This window comes from Chroicocephalus ridibundus, chromosome 5 (assembly GCF_963924245.1).
Source record: "Chroicocephalus ridibundus chromosome 5, bChrRid1.1, whole genome shotgun sequence".
Lineage (NCBI taxonomy): Eukaryota > Metazoa > Chordata > Aves > Charadriiformes > Laridae > Chroicocephalus > Chroicocephalus ridibundus.
Genome location: NC_086288.1, coordinates 58,800,048 through 58,819,470, shown reverse-complemented (window position 1 = coordinate 58,819,470; position 19,423 = coordinate 58,800,048). Strand labels below are relative to the sequence as shown.

The following is a 19,423-nucleotide window of genomic DNA, read 5'->3' as shown; positions in this document are numbered from 1 at the left end:
GGGACAAAGCATAAAATTAAATATTTCTTTTAAAATGGACAAAACGGAGAAAAATCTGCTTTTGTGTGAAAGGGCGTGTTTTGAAGAATCACAAAACTTGGAGCAAAAGTACTTCAGAATTTAAGGTCAATAAACATTTAAAGAAATAAAGGGTAGACAAAGAAGGTGGTGTGGTTAAGTGCAAGCAGTCTATATGCAATAACAAAATACTACTTTTCATTCCCTACTGTTCACATCTTGTTTCAGATCAATAAAAGTGTTACCAAGGTTGATCTTCTGTCATTTGCTAATGACTTAGAAGCAAGAGCAGACCAGCTGGTAAGTTTAATTCACTAATACAATAATACATAAAACGTATTGTTTATATGCTGTATGAGTATAAATACATAGCAAAGTATTTAGACTTCCTACGGGAGAATTCTTGTTCTTCAGACACTTATATACATGATGCATTGTCATGTAAGGAAAAACTTTCAACAGCAATGTTGCATACGAGCTGTATTTTAAATGTTGCTAATCATTGATTTTTGTACGCTAACTTGTACAATTTCTGCTTTGGAAGTGTAATTACTTAAATTCCACTGTTTGATTAAGAAACGAAGGGAGTACTCTGTTTGAGTATTTCCTGTGATGCTGTCTACATTTTAGCAACCCTATTGGAAGAAAAATTGGTTAGATCATGATGGAAAAGATGACAGGAATTAATTTTCTTTCAGTTAGTGAGCAGAAGATTTTGCAATTAGCAATAAAATCAACACTGCGACAGCTATAAGGGCTCTACCTAGAACTGGGGCTCCATTGTGGAGGGAGAACGCACAAGAGAGATGCTGTCTGCTCTGAAGGGCTTTTTGAAAGCAGACACACAGACAGCGGTCAGAGGGTGTAGCTACAATATTGCCCGCAAATGAATCTGCAGAATGACACGGCTGTGTTAACAGATAGTGAATATCCAGTTGATATGTTTGTATGCGTGTCAAGGTCACTTTCTATTTACTTTTCAAAATGAGACTCATAGTTTGGAGACTAGATTGGACACTGGCCCAAGACAGATTCCTGCATTGCAGTGTGGGAGGAGAAGTTATGCTGTGCACATGCTACAGTCACTTGGATCACTAAGGGACACAGACAGCAGTGTGAGACCGTGCTGTTTGGAATTTATCAAATATCCGTACCTCCTCCAGGGAGAGGAGGGCACCAGTAGAGGCTCCTGGTGTGTTTACTTCAGCTTTTTGCATAATTTGATCACACGCGTTACATCAATTTATTTTTTTTTCATTCTGCCACACGTGCACTCATGTCAAGGTTAGGCTGCTCATCGTTTTTTTGTTTTGTAGTTCGCATTCTCTCTGGGCATCGTCAACGAGCTGCACATTGCCTGTCTACTCATGTAGGTTGTCTGCTAACTTGGACAGATACCAGTAGCTTTGGCCACACTTCTATTCTATTTTCAGTTATTACTGTGCTATTTTGAAGGTTATATAGGTGGGGAGTTTTTGCCGTTACTTTTGAGCTATTTTCTAAGTGAAAGTTGAAGTTGTTCGAACATGTAATATCTTACACAGAATTGCCTCTGAGATATCTCTTTAACGGTATATTTTTCCTAGCTCCATAAAGGAAGATATATTGTGCTGGTAGATTGTTGGGTTTTTTTTTATTATTTTTTGTAACAGAGTCTAAAGGAAGCTTTAGAACTGACAACAGATCAGGCAGACTAATTTCTTCATATAAAAGACAAAAATACAATATTAAATGTGTTCACTCTCCCAGTGTACATTTTTATTTCTTCCTGGTGATGCTATTTAGTGTGATCTATGAAATGTCTAAAAAGAAAAAAAAAAAAAAAAAAAAAACCAAAAAAATGCAAACAAAAAAACCCCCACAAAAGTATGATGTATTACAAAAATCTGATTTTTTTCAAAATTGGTACTGGTTTCCAAGGATATTTTATAATCCCACTTTGTTATTAGTAATAGTTCTTAAAGTGTACAAGAACAGTCAGTTAAAAATAAACTAAAAACTTTTGGAATTAATTAACTTTGGGTGTCTAGTTTGCATTCTCTGGCACGTTACATAAAATCGAACATATGTTTTTACACTGGAAGGAGCAAATGGAATAAAACTTGCATCACACCTAGGGATCGGGGTGTGGAGGAGGGAGCAATACCACCCCCAGGTGTTGTTAGGTAAGTGGATTCAGCTTGTCAATGCAGCAGAAGCAGCATCCTGAAGCTGCTCAGTGACCACAGCTGACCGCCTACGTGAACACTTCACAGGACGCAAACACATCTCTGACCATTGAGGTCTGCCACTATTGCGCTTCCAAAACGGAGTATTCAGTGTGTATGCAGGGAGCCAAGTGATTTTGCCAGTGAAAGGAAATGGAAAGGAAATGTATTTCTGAGAGTAAAATCAAATTTTACAGTAATTCACAGTTGTGAGCTCTAGGCAGGCACTCAGACTTGAGAATCAGGGCACAAACTCATATCTTCTGACTGAAAGTAGGGAGCTGCAAAAATGAAAAACACACTTCACAGATACTTTTCCAAGTTACTGGCTGAAAATATTTAAACTTCTGTGCCCCTCGAAAAGCAGAATGTGCCTTGGGGTGATGGCCCCAGTGCCCAAAACAAGAGCAAGTTCCCGTGACTGGGAAATGCTCGTCCCAGCTGGGGCACCGTGCCGTGGGGTTCTTGTGATGAGGTCTGGCTTGTGGCAAGGGAGAGGGGGAAGTGCTCGCTCTTCTGTATTTAAAATGACTTAGTGCACCATGTGAAAATTCTCTTTGGTTAAATCTATGCTGATAATGTTGTAGCCAGAAAAGCAGTATAATATCTCTGTTTTGGTTGCTGAGGGTTGAATTATTAATATGGTGATTTTTCCTTTCCTTGTGTTGAGGAATTCAATTTGCCATATCCCGTTGTTAGCATCGGCTGTTCTGCAGCGGATGAGTATACTGTGCAACTTTCATGGGGTTTTGCTTTGCTGGGAAGCTTTGAGACTACTGAACAATACTGCACAATTGCATTTTTTGCAGCCAAAAGGAGCACTGGAAAATGCCTTAAAAGGACATGCAAACAACATTCGAATGATTCATAACCAGCAAGTCGTTCCACTAGAGCAAGCTATGGTAAAATATTAAAGCAATATTAAAACATATTTGTAGAAAATATGGATCTCTAAATCTCTTAAATGCGGTCTAGAAACCTGGACTTTTGCTATTATATAAACAAAGATTGCATTTGCATTGTGTCACTGAAGAGTAATCTGGTGAAAGTATGTGTTTAATAAATAGTTTTCCTGCTTATAGTACTACTGCTACTTAGTACTGTCTAAAATCATGACCTTTTTCTTCTCCATTTTTACTGTTTCTATTTGTGATTATATGTGAATAAAAGAGGAAGCAGGGGAGAACTTTACAAAATTCTAACCCTACACCACTCATTTTCTTTTTGCTTACCATTTGTCTTCAGTAATAAAAGCAATTCTTGCTTTCACACTTTGTTTCTTGGAGTTGGCAATCTCATCACAGTATTGGAATTGGAAACTCCTGACAGTTGTATTTAGAGCCAAAGAAAAATCTTTTTTTATTGATGCTGTAAAAGACATGAAAGGGCTTCTTTTGCCTGATTTTGCCAGGCACTGATTTGTATAGTATCAAGCTGTGAATCTCATACATGCTAGGTGTTGGTTTTTCCTCTACATAACGCAAAGACTTTTAGTTTATCCTAGCATCAGATACAGTATTTCTGCCCCTATCAAAGCCCTCTTGTAGAAAAGCATTAGGTCTTCTGTTCCAGCCTGGTGCTATGCTGTTCTTTCCTAATTGACTCCTAATTGTTCTCATCTCTTTTTCCTTTTACAAAACTGACTGTCAAGAAATATGTTAAAGCTAGGGTAAGTGCTTTTTCCCTTCTGAAATTGCACAATTACGGAATTCTCTGAACACTTAGTTCTGATTTAAGCTATTCTCTCTTCCCTTCAAATAAATCTTACTCAGTTAATTGCTACTAACTTTAGGTAAAATTGAAGTCTTTCAGTACACAATTCATAGCTACTTAATGCTGTCAGCAAAATACTGATTCAACAATTAAAAACACGATATATGAGTTTTAATTCAACTGTTGTTACTATATATAGTGTGATATGTTGTACTAGAAACAAAATAGTCTATATAAGATCAAAGCATGCATATAATGTTAAAAGAAGTGGGCTCTTGCCTGTAGTAATGACCTGAATCTTTTCTTTTCTCCCCCCCCCTCCTTTCTAATAGAGCACTTTAAATCAGAGCATTAGGTTACTGAAGAGGACATCATCTGAACTCATGGTAAGCTTTTCTTTCTGGCAAAAGGAACATTTGTATGTGTTTTAAATCCATCCACTGCATATGCAGGGCATATATTTTCAGTACAGCTTTTTTGATTTCTAGCTGTTCTGATATTGGAAGAGATTGTAATGCACGGAGGTAGTAGCAGGGATTTAGACTGTTCTCTGCACAGCTTTTTCTATCCTGGCTTTCCCTTCCTTATAGAGAAAAAAAAAAAAAGGAGGAGGGGGAAAAAAGCATGTTTGGGATATTTTTTGAAGTATGAATTGTAAACTTAATTGTCACGTGATAAAATAGACTTCAGTACAATTCCATATATTTTGTTATTCATGTTCCTAAAAATGAAGTTGTTTTTTCTGGAATCACTGAACGCAAAACTTGGGGGGGACAACCAAGAAATAAAACGCAAAATACAACTGAGAAGAGGGAGCTTTGTGATTCATATCCTTAACTGCTTCTTGTTCAATGTCCGGCTCCCACCGGGGCCTGTTTCTTTAGCATTGTACTCGTTACCTTCCTGCTTCTGCAGCACCAGCCCTGCTGTGGGAAGCTGGAGAGAGGCTTCCCCAGGACAGCTCACGTTTCCCCTCTAAGTGCCTGCACCGCCATGAGACCAGCTGCCTTCACGCTCTGCCAAACTCAGGAGAATAAGAAATGGGATGGTTATTTTTTCTGGCAGCAAAGCTTTCTGTCACCACCAGCCTGCCTTGGCGCTCTGGTAGCAAGAATTCAGCCACAGTAGTTAGTACTTAAGAGTCATAGTCACAACAGCTTGATGGGCCATACCTACCTCAATTCTTCCCATTATGGTTTTCAGCCACCCACAGCAGCAGACCAGCTAGATTTCTTTTAGGGTCTGTGGTTTGAACCTGAATGTTTAGGAAGACATGAAATAAGGTGTTGATAAAAAAAAAAGATTATGTTTGACCCTTAAATATATTTAAGAAACATCTCTATAGTTTCAAGCTGGGTGTGTTCTTTGAGAGACTTTATGGGGTTGGACATACATTGAAGAAGTGTCTCAATCCTTTTGGGTATTGATTAGCAGCATATTCCCGCTGGTAATCGAGAGTTGTGATGGTATATGGCCCACTGTTTCCTTCCTGTGCACCGTGTGCGTCTGTAGTATAAACACGTACATTGATGAAAGTATCTCTACGCTTAAGGAAAGGAAAGACAATGGAAAAGAAAGGTGATATAATATAGAAGTTAGTTACACAGGTTCCAGGAAAAGATACTGTTCGTAACCACAGATGTCTTCCTTTTTTAGTAGTGAGAGAATTTTGTCAGATGATCATGAATCTTTAGGCAGGCTTGTATTCTGTCTGGAATTGCATGTTTTGTCAAGTTTTGACAGGACAGTGATGCTGGTTTATCAAGACAATAGGTTGCTGACGATGGCTGCAGAGCCATTGTAACTGCCTGAGCCTGTGACTGAAAGGGATTTATATTAAACGCCGTCTCTTCCTCTCCAGGTCAAGGTGAAAAATGTCATTAGCTCTGTTAATGCTGCCCAGCTTCTCATAAATAACAACGCTTCTCTAGTTATTGTCCAGGTAAGCTTTATCTGATTAAAGTTCATTAATTTATGATGTCATGGAGATAGAGGTTCATTTACTTTTGTCTGTTCCTAGGAGACGAAGAAGTACATGGATACCATAGTTGGCTACTTTGAGCAATACATTGAGTGGGTCAAGGAGTCGGTAAGGTGCATTTGCTTTATTGAGAGAAGCTGCATTTAAAAAAAAAAAAAAACCCGAAACCAAAAAACATTAAAAAGCTAAATAATAATAATAATAAAAATGTTACGTTGTTAGTATGTTTTATAGTTTCAGTTTGTAAGATATTTGTACTTATTATGAAGGGGAAAACTTGTCTTCTATAAATAGTTTTGTTGTGTCTGAAGTAGAATAGAAATGATGAGTTGTATTGATTGGAATAAAATGCAAATTTAACATAGTATCATTTTTCCGAGTCTGAAATCTACCATTTGTGCTAATACTGCACTGAGCCTGACCTTGCTTAGTTCAAATTAATGTCATTAGCATCTTGTTTTATTTTTCTTTCTTCAGCTGCAGCCTTTGAGAAAGTTAGCTGATGTTTTAAAGATGTGTATGTTCAGTTGATGGCATATCCCACTGGAATTTATTTTGAATTTTGATAGGGTGAGAAATATAAGAATTTAGTAAACAGTATCTGTAAGCAAGTTTTGAGATTCTTATTTTATTCTGTTAGATACTTCAAACTGTATTTTTCTTTAACATGTCTTTCAGATTGCCATGGAGGTAGCAGCATGCAAGCCTATTGCCAATGTGATAGATACAGCAGTAGATATTTTTTTATGCAGCTATATAACCGATTCTGTGGTAAGAAATATTTTCTGTTACTCAAAATTGGGGCATCAAGTGGGAAATTCTTTGAACATAAATCTACATTTAATTATTCTGGCTAGGCTATTCTGAATTATGATAATAAAGTATCACATCTAAAGTTATGCAAGGAAAAAATGTTCCGATCTGGATCAAGTCCAAAGCCAAACCAGTGCTGGACTTGTTTTAGGTTCCCATTAAACTTGAGCTTCTGTTCACAAGAATTCAGTAAAATTAACTGTTCTTACTAAATCTCTCCCAACTTGAATTGCAAAGCAATACTGGTTTGGAATGAAAATTCTGGAAAGGGTGGATTTAATTTTGATTGCTTGATTCTGACCCACCTTGAAATGGAAAAGCTTAAAGATCTGAAGATTCAGCTGCAACCATTTCTAACTTAAGGCGACGGGGCAGGGGCAGGAAGTGAGTGAGAAATACCAAGGAAAGACTTTCTCAAGTATCTCTCCTGGAATCTAGAAAACCTCAATGGGGTGAAGGGACTTTTTATCACTTGACTTGTAGCGGACAGATCTTGATTTATTTCTGTATGGTGGAGAATTTGAGTGTGACTTATAGCAGTATATAAGGGTAATATTGGCTTTTTCGTCTTGCAAAAGAGCTTGGAAAGAGGACAGCATGTATTAAAAGTAGAATAAGAAACCATATGCCTGGAAACCACCTAAAACATCTAGCTATTATTTAGCTTTATGGCACTTTTAGCCAGGTCCTGCTCATACCAACAGCAAATGCACGTGATTAATCAAAGCCAAAGCACTCTAGCCTTGATAATGCTTAACCATGAAATCTCCTAACCTGCCAGAATCATGTTGTACACCTTGATTATCTCATAAGTAACAGAGCTTCTCTTCTCCTTTGTGTAGCCACTAACCATCTGGTGGTAGATGGACCATGTTTTTCCTGATGATAGAGCTTAGCTGAGTCACTTATAAGTCAAAATGCCTCCAGCCAATACAAATCAAATTTGAAAAATCATCTTTTTAACATCTGGTGGTAACTCAGTTCAACTGTATGATAATGACATTAGTTACCCAAACAGGCTGCAGTTAGCAAGTTAAAAATTACCTTGAGAAAGTGCTGGAAACTCAGATTTTGACAAGAACTGCAAAACAACTACTTTAAGATATTAAGAAAGGGAAAAGAAATAACGTGGCCTGGAAATTAATGCTGAGATGCAAAATTACTTTCTAGCCTAAGGCTGAGTATGTTGAAATAACTTCTTAGGGCACTAAGGCTGTGTAGCTTTGAGCAACTTTGGACGTATTTCTGTTTGGTTACATTTGTAAGACGGGGTGGTCTTACTTTAAGTATTCTCCTCTGTCAATGTGCACTAATGTGCCCTGTTCCATCCTAGTATAAGGAACCTCAGATAGTCCACAAGGCCAGCGCCACTAACTTCTACTGTGTTCTTCTAGTAACAATGCTTAGAATATCAAGCGAGGATTCAGTACTTTTCTGATAAATTTTCTCTGTAATCTTTTTTTTTTTTTTCCCGGACTTTGCTTTGTTTCAGAATGCCTTCTGGTTTGGTTTGGGAGGCTCTTCAATATTTTTAATTCCTGCCATAATTTTTGCGGTAAAACTCTCCAAATACTATCGTAGAATGGATACAGAGGATGTATATGATGAGTAAGTATATACTCCTAAGTAAGCTAAATGGCAAATGGATTGAAATGATTTTTTTTTTCTAGTGTCTGACATGAAGGCACTGTAATCCCTAAACCTTCTGTGCTGTCAGATTAGAACTGCATGTTCTTGTGAAATACTGCGGGTTTGGGTTGGTGCCTGCAAAGTGCTTCATGCAGGTGGGCTCTGGTTGCCCCGACTTGCCGTGACTCTGTGCAGATAGCGCCAGCTCTGACTTTGGGAAACTTATTTCAGAATGAGGTCTTCAGAGCTCCGTGTACAGCTTTTATATAAATATCTTCCAAATGTGCAAGTGATTAGCTTAGCTAAGTAACCTGTTAAGGTGAATTATGCCTGCTTTGTAATCTCCTTGAATTAATTATTTGCTTTCTTACTGTCTTAGTTGTTCCTAACCAGTCTTTCCTTTTTCAATTGCAGTTCCTCTGTCTCAGGGACTTGGCATTTTACTTTATGATAACTGTTCTTACATATTTTCCCATCAATTTTGTTTTTGCTGTTTTCTTTTCTGCTCTTTGTTTTGCTTATTGTTCAGTTCGCCTGTGCACTGCATGTCTCAAATTTCACACTGGTCATTTTTCATTACACATTCACAAATCAGGAGAGCAGAAACAGGCATGTGCAGCTGAAATTACTCGCTTATTAGTGTCTAGTTAATTACTCCTCCTTTTCTGTGTTTTTTAGCGTCGAAACTATACCCATGAAAACGTAAGACATTTTTGCTGGTATTTTTTAAAATTATTTTATTGAGGTGGGAGGGTTTAGATTTTTAATGTAACTTGTTACCTCAAAAGAGGTAACCTGTTCTGTTTCAATAGACTTTATATTAGAGTATACAACTCAAGAAGAATAGCAAAACAATTAATTAATTTTTGGAGAATATAAAAATATTAAAAATGTAAAAATATAATTATGGCATAACTCTTGAATGTTACAAAGGAAAAGTTATCTTCTATTGTACAGACACAGTTTATCTTTGCATATAATACCATCATCCATGTACATGTCTTAGAAGCCATACTGTACATAGTGCATCTTAGAGTTAACATGGTCTTTCTTGGTGTATTTATTTTATTACAGTACAGAAAATGGTAATAATGGTTATCATAAAGAGCATTTATATGGTATACACAATCCTGTTTTTACAAGGTAAACCAAGTCGGAAACTGCATGCCTTCGTGTGTCCTTACTTAACCTACTATATTAATCACCTGTCCCATTTCTGCACGTTTTAAAGTGAATCACTTAATTCTCTATTTGTGTTTTTTTGCATGACTCACTATAGCAAATGCTGTATGATTTGTATTTCTCAGAAATTCTTTACGTAACAGCAGTTTTTTTAATAATTTCTAGCAACTAAACAAAGCGATTGTCTAAAGTGATCTTAAAATCCAGGTAATTAGGTATTTATTTAGCGCAGTGGGAGGTCGTAAGTTGATGAGCATATTAAAATACTCTGACAGCAGTTGATAGAAGAGCGTTAAAATACTCTGATAGCAGATAGATAGGATGGGATGCATTCTTACTCCTAAGCTGTTTTATTTTTTAGATGGTGAGGGGAAGAGCTCTTCCTGCGCACAAGGCAGGTGATCCAGTGTACGCAGAAAACACGAACAGAGAAAATGGGTGTTTCTGCAAGGGTAGTAGTGTAACATCACAAAACAAGAAATTCAATTTATGTTCAAAAAGGAGGAGATTTGGGTTCTTTTCTGGCTCTACAACTTCTGTGCTGTAAAACCTTAGCTAGTTGTGAGACTTTCAGTTTCTATAGGGATAACATTAGGGTGTCCCACAACCTCAATATTTAGGTTTCCAAAATATCCAAGTTGTTTAAGGCAGGATCGTATTTATGATTGAAATCTGTAGCTCACCGTGCCTTAACTTGCAACTTCGTGGCTGAAACTATAGAATGAATATCAGCAGAGAAGTAAGATATCACCATTCTTTCAGTAATGGGTAAATACCAAGAGAGTTCAAAGTTTGGAAGTCTTGACAGATTTTATGGCTGCATCAGTTATATGTTGTTATTCATTAGAACAGTATTTTACAATAACTATTTACAGAACAAATCTTGATTCTACACTTCCTTCTGAAGGAAGGAATGTTTTCAGTGATATTTATCACAATTGTCATGGTCTGTTCTGCAATTTAAGGGCACTCCCTAAATTAACCTGCAAGGCGTTTAATTCAAAAGTACTCTCTGCTGACATACCTAAGGACTCCCAGCTTTAAGGACTTTCAATATTTTACATAAGAGGAAACTAATAATTGCTCAGGCCTTAGAAGTCCCTTTCTGATCTTTGAATCTTTAATATGAATATTAATACCGTTGAGGTTCATAGCATGTTTTCTGTGATATTTCAGTGATTGATGAATAGTTTAATACAGTGTTCCTGAATAAGCTAGAAGTTACTAACATAAAATAATCTTTTAAACAAAGACCCACTAGTTCAGTCCAGACTTCTTTTTCCTAAATTTTAAGTTACTCAAAATGGGCTTACATAATAAAATGTAAGGGTTCAGTTTGAAGCAATGCTGTCTTCTGATGTGCTAACTGAGGTAATTTGAAAAACTGCTAATTATATGAGATACATGCTTTGAATTTCTCAGTCTGGGATTCCCATAGCAATAGAGTCTTGTTTTTCATTTTCTTCTCAGCAAACTCTTTGCTTTTACACTCTCCTTGCTTTTTTCTCATTTACTACAAATTATTTTGGGAAATGCTTCGAGAGATATGACTTTGAATAGAGCTCTGTACACCTGTACTTTTGCTGGTGTAAAGAATCCCATAGGTTTTGGGGTTTTTTTTGTCCTTTGAAATCAGATGGATTATTTTGCTGGAAAGAGATGCAAATATCTTTCTTTATAAATATATGTAAATACAAGTATGAGATCTACATGAGGTATATTTGTGTTTGTATAGATAGATCACACAAGTGTTTTTATATACATGTCAAAGATGCAGATAACCTCAAATGCAGCCACCATTTTTGTGAGAGCAAAATTGGAGGCTGGATTAAGTTCTCAAAGGAGTGGTGTTAAATAGGTAATCCAAGCATTTCTTCCTATCATGAAATGAATAAAACCAGAGAGGTTGGTGGAGAAAACCATTCATCTGTTTCCTCTTGTTTGAAAAATTCTTAATTAAATGGGTAAAAGTTTGAGAACAGTTTGTGGCAACTGAGCTTGTCTCACCTTAGACACGGTATTTCTGCTGCATTTGTGGGCAAAAGAAAATGATGATTTTGTTTTGTTTTTTTTTCTTGTATAGCTCTGTGGAACAGTGGTAACAATACTGGAAACACTAAGGGGTAAGTAATAAGCTTTTTAAGTCAATTCTTTCTGTAACATGAGCGTTGTAAGGTTTAAAAATAAAAATATAGTTGAACCATATTGAAGTTCCTGTAAAAATCTATAGCTTCATTCTGCTTAAATTATAATATAATTCTATCTTCATCAAATTTTCCTGAATTGTTTTTGTGATTATTTCCAGGCTATAAAAATGAGGCTCAAGATTCTTCTACAGGAGTATATCATTATTCTTCCGAGTGTATTGGCATTTGTATTCATCTTCCAAATCCTGAGCCACTTGTTTTATGTCACCCGTACTGTAAATCCCAAATGTACTATTGAATGTTATGCCATAAACTACTGTACAGAATATTTTGCAATCAGGGCACTGCCTCTCAAATACCACTGTTCAAGGCTTGAATTAAATAGTTTTTTGTTTTTTACTTTTTTACACTGGGCTTTCTACCTTACATCACAGTATATAAATTCATTAGATTAATAGCCTTTGCCTAGCAATCCTCTGACAATTGGTCAACAACTTCTCTTAAATTGTTGATTTGTGTTAAATACAGTACATACACGTTTACATAAAAATACATTTTGTATACAGAGACTTTTGTATATACGTTTTTCTTAAAACTTGTAAGTGTTTAGTTAAGATTTTAATATTGTATAATACTCTTCACAATTGAATTTACCAGCATGATCAGTGTTGCTATTTGGTGCTCTTGAATGACCACTTTGGACTAAATTTGAAGTGTAATGGGATCCACAGTGTCTCCTTATGTCTCTGAAAAGTTCCCTTGCAATTTTGCTTTCTCCCTCTTTTTTTTTAATTATTTAATATTTAGTGATTTTTTTTTTTTTTCAGTATAGGCCTAAAAGGGACTTTTTGGAGAAGTTTGTTTTGAAACTCTTTGGGTGGGAGGGTTGGGAGTGTGTGTGATGCATAATATAGCAAAAAAGCTAAGCTTTCTAGAGTTCAGTAGTACTTAGAAAGAGCATGAGAGGTGTCATATGTTGGTGATTTTTAGAATGCTTTACATTCTCTGTCTCCCTTTTCGTTATTCACACTCACTTCTGTAGTGTCCTTAATAGTATCACTGTTAGCCCTCACTATGGCCCTTTCAGGAGGCAGTGATACTATTTTTGCTAAATAATCTCAAAATATGATTTCCAATATTGAAATTCAATTGTGGTTAGCAATTGGAGTTAACGTTTGTACGATTAGATTTATTGCCTTGAATTTAGGCATACAGTCGCATTGCTGAATTAGTTAACAGCAGAATTCATCAACAAGGACAAAAGTATCAATGCTACTCATGTAAAACATTTCAACAGGTGAAGTAATTGGTTATATTGATCTAAAATAGTGTCTCTTCATTATATCAGTATTGTTAACTTTGCTTCCAACAAGATTCGTTGGCTTGAAGTAGGGATAATCCTGCAAATCATTCGTATAATTTTAAAGAAATGCTGAAAAGTGGTACCACTCCTTGATCTGGAATAACCTTAAATTTTTCACTTTTAGGTCATAAATGGAAACATTTCTAATTGACAGTATGTAGCATATGTGTATATGTAATGTTCAGAACTGCATATTTTTAAAAGTTTCTATTTTTAATTTGAGAAAATGTTCCCAGTTCATTTAAATAAAAAAGAACTTGCTTAACTACCTGATGTTTGATTCTTAATTGTTTTGTTGTGTAGACCTGTCTCAGAAGAGTTGCACTGAGTTCAAAATCTTATGAAAATTAATTTTTTTTAACCTGATTAAAAATTTGTGCTGTATTTGACTTTTATTGATGGTTTTAACTTAAGCAAGATGAGAGATCAAGAATTGGAGCAGGAAGAACTGAAAGAACATTGTCTCTGGGTGAGGGAGCTTCCGACTTCCACAAAGGATGTGATTTATGCAAAGATGGTAGGATTCAAGCTAATGAGTTGTAGAGGTTTATCCACATATCCTGCAGGTGCTCAAGGTATTACCGCTTGCCTCTGTTGTTTCTGTAGCACTGACAGCAGAATTAAACGTTTGCCAGTTCTTTGGGTCCTGTGGTTCACTGCTGGCATCCTGGCTTAACTTGCAAAAGGACAGTTGTTTTCTGCTGATATAACAGACCATGAGCTGTTTGATCTGAAGCACAGAGGACACAAATGTCAAATGGGAGTGAGACAAACACTTGGCTGCAACATATTAACTGTGATACATAAATATACCAGAGCCCTTTAGTCCAAGCTTTGGTATTTGTCCTTATCCTTGTAGTCTGATTTGTTTTCATGATTACACTTTAAAAACTTTCGGAACAAGAGATCTGAAACTGGTATAAAGTAACTTTTAAGTAGTTTTGAACTCCTTAACAATAGTTAGAACAAGAGAGACAAATGCCTTTAGTTTCCAATCTAGGAACTGTCAGTACTGTTGTGCATAATCAAGTGTAAATAATACATTTGTTTGTCAAATAGTAGGAGGTCTTTGAGTGCTTGCAGTAGGGATTTGACATCCTTGAAATGAAGTGTGAGGTGGGCAACAAGATTCTTCTGTCTGGATGGAGGATGGATGAGAAGACTCCCCAGAAAACAACAGAAGAGTGAATTGTAAATCTTAAGTAGGCTTCCACCATTGCAGTTTCTCCTAGGACTTGACTGGAGAGCCACACTACTGTGCTTTGAAAGAGACAGTCGGGAGGAACAAATGGCAAGAAGCTAGAAATGAGACCTCTACTAAGAATGTTATTAAAATAGCATTAGAGAGGAGGTGAAAAGAAAATGGTATTTAGTCATGGGGAACTAACTTCATGACACGTTCACTGGAAGAGCAAGGTTCAGGCTACCCAGAATGGCAGTTCCAGGTAGCTCTCAGACTAGCTAGGGTGCCACAGCAGCTAGGCACTCTGTTGTCAAGTAGGAGAGAAGCATTTTTGCAATTTTATTTTTTTGTTCTGCTTCACTGTCTGTGTTAAATTAATGTTTTTGCCTTGGTATTTTCTTCAGCGATATCTATTGAGTGGCTAGATACACTAAATGGTCTTCTATTCCATTATGTATGGCCATTCTTAAACCCAGGGTTTCTAGCACTCCACAGTTATTCGAGCATAGCCTAAATTATACAATATTCTTTCCAGAAAGTGTTCAGGTCAGACTGAGCATAGCACACAGGTCTTTGAAAGAAGTGCCTAGTGGGTTCTTATTAGCCAGAAAAGTACTGTGGCTTGCAGCAGCCTGGGAGGGATTTTTCCTCATGACCTCCTGAATGCCAAGGGAGTTGCTATGATTTTCCTTAGCTCTACTTTTAGTTACTGCAGCAGAAACTACTAGTATGGGATTCTGTGCTAAAATATTTCTATTCTCTTGCCTTTGTTTTATGGCATTTTTACAGCTCATTTATTAAGAATGGGAAATGTTTATTAAAAAGTGAAAGGTGATAAAGCACAAATATCTGTCTGATGTGCTATGGGGTCTATTCCCTGCTGCTGAGACCCATGATAAACTACTGTTGTCTTGCTCTGTTGGCTGAAAAAAAGCCCACGGTGTGACAATGATGATAAGACTTCCAAATGTTTGGCTCATGTTTAGGCATGTAATACCTTATTTTGCTAAAGCTTTATTCCTTATCTTGCTTAGATATTGCGAGTCTAAAAAATTTTTCATGGCTCAAAGAATGTGCAGTTGATTCTTCCATGTGTCCCCACTGCGTGTCATTTGCTGACAAAATGAAATACTGAAGTTGCATTCTTACTGTGTAAATCCACAGAAAACCCATTCCACGAATCAGACTTTATTAGTAGGACGCATTTATAATCATCCAGATGTAGCTGCATAGATTGCTTTGGCACTTTTATCTTTTTTTACTTCAGTATGGTCTTACAAGCTCTGGCATGAGGATAGCTATAAAGCAGCTGAGAATGGAAAATATCTGTTAAAAATCAAATATGACATGTTCATCCTGGATAGGAATGTACTTCTTGGTTATACAACTATCGTTCTGTATTTAACTGCATTTACAAGATCTGTCTTGTTACCTTCTTAATAGTTCACAGGTTATTCGACACTCCCTTGGGCTATAAATTATGTGCACATGCCTACTGACGAGTGATTTATTATTTTTATTAAAAAAAACCAACCCCGTTACATCCCACATTTCACTGGAAAGAGGCTTCTTTGTGCACCAAGCCTTTAAATTGTGACCAGCCACTTACTTATTGCTTTCACTTTTTCGGATCGTGTTGCTAAAGGATCTCAGTCAACTCCTCTCACCATGAAGAGTTTTGCTCTTCTTTTCCTAGTAGTCATCTGTGGCATGGGAGGATTGGGACAGAAGCTGAAGCCAAAGAAAAGAAGCAATGGTGAAGAAATCAATTTTCGGACTAAAACCAGAGATGTTTGCACAATGAGCATGAGTGGGGACGAGGAGATGAAACTTAGAATTGAATGCAAAAGCCAAGGCATGTCCTACTGGTGTGAATTCACTGGCAAGCCATCAGTCTGTCGTGCTTTCAGAAACAATCCAAAGATTTACTGGAATCAGATTGCCGTGGAACTTAGAAAGCTCCCACATGCTTGTGAATCCACACAAGTGTTGAAGACCACCATGTGCCAAAAGGCTCCCACAGAGGCTCTCATGAAGCAAATAGCTGCTGGTATGGAGCCGGAAGATCTAGCAAACCAAGACAAATCAGTCCAGAAAACTTCCACTTCTATGAGGGGAGCAGGGAAAAGCTCTGTTAAGAAAATAGGGAAACTTCCAATACTACCTCTTATAAGACCAACCCAACATGGTCAAGGGTCTGAAAATGAAACGGAAGCAATGAAACTGGCACGGGAACATTGCTGGGAATCCCTGCATGGTTTCTGCTCCTACATTATCGGCATCTTTAGAGGTTAAGGATTTGCTTCAGGTAAAACTCTCATCTTAAAGCACAGCAAAACATACCTAAGAGTAATCCTGTTGTAGTTTTGTTTTATTTTTATCTTGGGGGTCTCTCAGGGGTGTGGACAGGGAGGTTCTAGGCTTGCTTACTAAAATCTAATGTGGTAAAGCCTGTACTGTGGCTTCTGAGGCACTGGACAGCTTAAACTCCCAGTGATGGCTACTAGTTCAGGACGCCCTGACAGCCTGCTGTGAGGTCTTTAGTATGTGCCAAGATGTTTGTCCTATCTGTTATTAATCTCACGGTATTTCAGTTCTAAGTGTTTGAATTGGACTTGTTTTCTGCCATCTGTCATTCCTTCCCTCCTCTGCTGACTTTTGGATTTAAGCCACTGAATTAAGATTGTTAACAAATGCATCAGCTAGAACAACTTAAAACTACATTCAGAATTGAGAGGATAAAGTTTGTACATCAAAACTGCTAGTTAATCATTAACCATTTTGATTTTAAAAATTCGTTCATAACCAATGTGCAGAAATGAGTAAAACCAAGTGGACTGTCTTGGGTTGCGGGTCTGTTTCTGTAGCGGCGATAGGGGTTCGCATGCAGGTACTTTTCAGCCAGCCTTAAAAAAGGCAAAACCCTCACCGAAGTGATTGGGTTTATACCCACTTCCATTTTGGCTTACAACACCAGGAGCTGGTGACTAAACCTGGCAAACTTGTGACAGAAATGGGAATATTTCATATTCCTGGCATAAGCCAGCAAGTGTTTAGGCTGCTAATGATCTTGTGCTTAAGGCAGCAAAGTGACTAATTTTTTTTCTCTTTTGTTTTGCAGAGCAAAATTTTTACAGCGGAAGAAGGGTCTTTGCTGTAGTTTAATAATTTAGATGTAAGAATTTTGGTTTAAAAAATGAGTCATCTTTGTAAATCTTGCAGTTGTTTTCTCTTTGCACCCCTAAAATGAAACTTTTTAACAGCCCTGAAAAATGCATGAAACTGGAGCATTAGGATGAACGAACTGTTCGTTGGTGTGTGACACACCAAGGCGCACTGCACTTATGTAACCAAGGGTCCTCTTCAGGACTGTGTCTGCTGATTCGCTTCAATTTGTTAGAGATTAAAGCTGTAAATGATGCTACAGTTAGTGCAAACAATAAAAGTAAGATTTTTTTGAAAACATACTCGGTGTCCTTCTGTAAAATTTTAAATGTGCTACTTTGCATAAAGTCATTATATTTAATACTTGTTTCTTAAGAGACTGTTGGTAGAATGTGTAAGAGAAGTTACAGATCTGAGTCATTGCTTTCCCACTGTGAACGTGTTTTCATTAACATTAATATTTTCAATGTTATTGCATTTATATTACAAAGATAAGTTTCAGCCAGCAGGGAAAAAAATGATTGGAGAAATAAGAGAGTCGTGTATGAATACATTTCTAAGCGTAGCAGATCAGAAGTGTTCATCTGTGGTGCATCTGCGGAGTTCAGTGTTATTAGGATCTGTCAGTGGTAATATTAATGTTTGGGTTCGGTAAATATTCTGAAAGGTAACTCGTATCTATGCACTTGCATAAATCTCATCAAAACACAAAGCAAGACCTAACAGCCTGTTGACAGAGATTACAACACATTTGTATTCAGCTTGTTTTTTAACAATGAATCCTTTTGCTCTCAAGTGAGCTTTGGAGCAGGGATATAACTCGGAAAACTTTGTAGCACAGAAGTTAGCGGAGCTCTATATTTGCTGTTAAACAGTTTCTGCAAGGTGTTGTTACGCTTAAATACTTCTCCAGCTTTACTCACAGATTTGTAATTCTCACTTCATAATTCCAGATCGTGACTGTCCAATCACTGAACTTTGTGCCTTGTACCAAAAAAGCCCTTGACATAATTTTCTGTCCCCAAACCTCTTGAAATGGGAAAGAACAGGCAGTAATAAACACGGGATCGGTGCAGAAGGTTGCATGTACAAGGCAGAAATATAGCTTGATTGCTGATAAAATGCAAACTCAAGCAAGTCTGTATTTTTGTCAACCATAAATCTAGTGTGGTTAATCTTCATTTGTAACTTCAATTGCCCTGCCAGGCTCTTGTGCTGTGAGTGAAGAATGTAGCAGTACACCTGTTCACTTATTTCTGTCACAGAAATGACTAATTTGTTTGATTTGCAAACATAAAATGCATCAAAGTGGTATTTGGGAACTATTTGGAAACTATTTGGAGCGTTTTCTTGAGGTGTGCTTTTTTAAATATTTTAAAACTCCTCTTTTGTATGATGAAAAATCCGCACTGCAGAATGGGTATTTTGCAGTAGAATCCAAATGACCTCAAAAATGAGACAATGTCTTGCATTGAGAGAAGTCTGGGAGAATCAGTCACGCACCATACTGATAGCAGGAGAAAAGAGAAGGTTTCATCAGTTCACCAAAAGAAAAATTTCCCCTTTTATGCCCTCTTGCATGTATGCGCACTGAGCGCAGAAGGCAGCAAAGCAGCCTGACAATCTGTAGAACTCTTGATGATACGATCTAAAATACGTGGCCATCGTTGATTCTGCCTAGTAGAGGACAAATGTGACATATACTTGCTAGTGCACTAGTTCCTAGGGAATTCGTATCTCGTTTCAGTAGAGTAGAGCCCTGCTGCACAGGGCTCCATGCTTGGCACTGTGTTGTCTGGGATGACCACCTGAAGCTTCACTGTTGAAGCGGAAACTAGAAAACTATTAGTCTTGCACCAAAGGCCCCTCTTCTATGAAATGCTTTTTATAAAATACCCAGGATCCAAAAAACAGTTAAGCACTAAGTTTTGCCAAGAAAGTGAAGATTTTGGTACCAAGGTGATGCATGGCTTGGATTGTATTTCAGTAGGCAACACATGCACCCTCAGCAAGTCAGTTAGC

The 19,423-nt window shown here is 37.2% G+C and overlaps 2 protein-coding genes across 14 annotated transcripts in view; both read left to right on the top strand.

Annotated features, from left to right (window-relative positions):
• The window catches only part of PROM1 (prominin 1), a 68,512-nt gene extending 52,449 nt beyond the window's left edge, over positions 1-16,063 (top strand). For 2 of the 13 annotated variants that reach the window (XM_063335670.1, XM_063335659.1), the window contains 11 exons: positions 247-318; positions 3,035-3,127; positions 4,271-4,324; positions 5,800-5,880; positions 5,959-6,027; positions 6,598-6,690; positions 8,225-8,340; positions 9,040-9,063; positions 9,436-9,504; positions 11,627-11,666; positions 11,849-11,987. In XM_063335670.1, coding sequence (XP_063191740.1) covers positions 247-318; positions 3,035-3,127; positions 4,271-4,324; positions 5,800-5,880; positions 5,959-6,027; positions 6,598-6,690; positions 8,225-8,340; positions 9,040-9,063; positions 9,436-9,504; positions 11,627-11,645 — 690 coding nt within the window. In that variant the 3' untranslated portion in view covers positions 11,646-11,666; positions 11,849-11,987. The other 11 variants (XM_063335663.1, XM_063335661.1, XM_063335669.1 and 8 more) reach the window with 9 other exon arrangements.
• Positions 13,505-17,703, top strand: FGFBP2 (fibroblast growth factor binding protein 2). Its single transcript, XM_063335671.1, has one exon. The coding sequence runs from the start codon at positions 15,905-15,907 to the stop codon at positions 16,529-16,531; it is 627 nt and encodes a 208-aa protein (XP_063191741.1). The 5' UTR covers positions 13,505-15,904; the 3' UTR covers positions 16,532-17,703.
• Positions 17,704-19,423: the final 1,720 nt, after the last annotated feature.